At 32.6% G+C, this 2,500-nt stretch overlaps 2 protein-coding genes across 4 annotated transcripts in view; one reads left to right on the top strand and one right to left on the bottom strand.

Moving 5' to 3' along the window:
• The window catches only part of LOC113114651 (leucine-rich repeat and fibronectin type III domain-containing protein 1-like), a 680,315-nt gene that overhangs the window by 400,544 nt on the left and 277,271 nt on the right, over nucleotides 1-2,500 (top strand). The gene's annotated exons all lie outside the window — the stretch shown is intronic.
• inppl1a (inositol polyphosphate phosphatase-like 1a) overlaps nucleotides 1-2,500 on the bottom strand; it is a 24,632-nt gene that overhangs the window by 9,100 nt on the left and 13,032 nt on the right. For both annotated transcript variants that reach the window (XM_026281545.1, XM_026281546.1), the window contains exons 13-15: nucleotides 1,929-2,046; nucleotides 1,068-1,164; nucleotides 857-995 (exon numbers count right to left, since the gene is read on the bottom strand). In XM_026281545.1, the coding sequence (XP_026137330.1) occupies nucleotides 857-995; nucleotides 1,068-1,164; nucleotides 1,929-2,046 (354 nt within the window). The remainder of the gene's footprint in view (nucleotides 1-856; nucleotides 996-1,067; nucleotides 1,165-1,928; nucleotides 2,047-2,500) is intronic.

The raw sequence follows: 2,500 nt of genomic DNA, 5'->3' as shown, positions 1-2,500 counted from the left end.
CTCTATGTTTTCATCTCAAAAACTATTTGTGAAAATCCACAGAATCCCACATTTTTGACATAAATACACAAAAATACAGACATTATCTGGCAACATGGGATGAAAATGGAGATGATGTAAATGATTTCAAGGATAACGTTTCAAAGAAGACAGGAAGAGTCTAACTTTATTCTGTCTTTCTAGGGTTGGGTTTTTCTCTTGTAATTTTATTTCTTTATTTTTTCAGGTGAGGAGTGATTTAGTTTACATGTGTTTGATGGCGGTTTACCAAAACCATTTTAAATCTGGATGTTCTCTAAATGTAAAAAAATGTCCATTTAAAAAATATATATATATTTAAAAACATCTTCTTTTGGTCACGTCAACTTTAAGAGAACATTCCATTTGATGATTCTGCAAACGTTACTGGAATGTTACATTTGTAACGTTACACACTACGTGCTCTCTGAACATTCTAAAACTGATACTTATGTTTCTTAGCGTTAATAACATTTCTGACAGATAATATCATGTTTTTTTCCATTTGCTTTAGTGAATGTGGTATCTGACAGGATATCTGACAGCAATAACATGTCTGTGGGCTCTTCTGATTTCTATCAGTTTGAGTTCTGACAGTGTTGCCAGATATTTCTATCAAAACAAATAAATACGACTATCTTTTCAGCTGTCGTCACTAATGGCCAACACTCTCTCTGTTTTTAGGAAGGCTACAATTTGTGTTCAATATATTGATTCAGAAATGCAAACAATTATATTAAATAATATAATATCCTGACACCAAGACGAATTCCATATATAATAATAATAGTATAATGTATGATAATATATGCAATAACTAAATCTGTTTGTGATTGACCTGTATGTCCATGTCCAGCCGGTAGTTGAGGTCGCCGAACCAGAAGAGGTGTGTGAATCTCAGCGAGATGTCGAAGGAGTTGAGCTGTTTATCGCCCAGTGACAGCTGACGCAGGATGTCCAGATAGTTCTGGTTCCGTCTGCAGGGGTCAGAGGTCATCATCAGTGCATCACACACTCACTGTGAAGGTATTACTCCGGTGATGTCTCACCTGTGGATCTTCTCATTACCGGACGTCAGGTGACAGTTAACGAAGCCAAACGACGTCCCGTTAAACATGAAGGACACGCCCACTGCTCCTTTGTTTCCTAGGAAACAGACAATAACACAAACAATATAACTTAGGTCTGCATGATTTAAATCAAATTACTGGTTAACTGTTCTGGAAAAATCTAAATTTAAAATTTAAAAAAAAATCCAAGTTTGCTTTGCTTGTATGTAGGGCTGCAAATTTTTTCCAAAATTTTGTGATTATAATAATAGTAACTAGGGCTGGGTAAAAAAATAAAAATAAATTATATCTCAATTTTAATTTTTTCAAAACAATATTCTAAAATACTACTACTGTTATATTTCACCTCAAAAAAATAAAATAAAATAAAATATATATTTTAGAAAAATATATCAGGTGTAAAATGTTTATTATTGTTAACATTTTAATAATATCCATTTTTATTATTATTAAATTATAAAAGTTAAATTAATAAAAAATACATTAATACAGTAATATTACTATCGTTCTGTAAAATAAGAAATAATTTAATAATATTAAATAATAAGAGTTTTTCATTTACTTAAAATGTAATTTTAGGGTCAAGGTCATGCAAAGGTTAAACCACAGAACTTGTATTTTGACGGAAAATTACAGGGAGCCTTAAAACAACATTTTGTTGAAAAGCGGTTCTCAGAACATCATGATTTAGTTTTATTTTGATAAATCATACAGCCCTAATACAAGCCAATAAATACATGTGCATAAACTGATTAAATGGTTGAGTTAGTCTCAGTTCTGTGGGTTAGTTGTGTGTGTGTGTGTGTGTGTGTGTGTGTGTGTGTGTGTGTGTGTTCTGACCGAGTGTGTTGGCGATCCCCGTTTTGACGCTGGACATTCCCACGTGACTGATGCGGTTCTCGTGTTCGGCCTTCACTAACACCACGATCTTAATGTTCCACAGCGTCTGCACAGCGATCTACACACACACACACACACACAGATCAAACACTCGTGTGCTCAATCGTTCAGTTACTGTGGAAAGTTCAGCCCCCAGTGACATGACAGAAAAACACACTTAACTCTAATAAAGTCCCAGTCATAACAGTCACTGTGTCTTTAAACACACACACACACACACACACACACACACACAGGATTTAATCTGGAAGATTATTTTATGAGTCTCGTTCTGCTCTGACAGAGTTCAGCTTCATTTACTCTGTTTTCACACTTGCTTTGAAAAAAACTGAAATAAAAATCAATTGAAAATGAAAAGATAAATATGATGAATGAGGAATAAATAAAATAAAATAAAAATCACAAAAAAAAAGAAAAATGAATTTTTAAATATTAAAGCTATTTCATAATATTAATACAAAATATAGTTTATAAATAATATGACAATAACAAAACCTAAAACTAATAAAAAC

This window comes from Carassius auratus, chromosome 15, assembly GCF_003368295.1.
Source record: "Carassius auratus strain Wakin chromosome 15, ASM336829v1, whole genome shotgun sequence".
Taxonomy (NCBI): domain Eukaryota; kingdom Metazoa; phylum Chordata; class Actinopteri; order Cypriniformes; family Cyprinidae; genus Carassius; species Carassius auratus.
The sequence above is the reverse complement of the archived record's forward strand: the minus strand, read 5'-3'. Positions and strand labels throughout refer to the sequence as shown.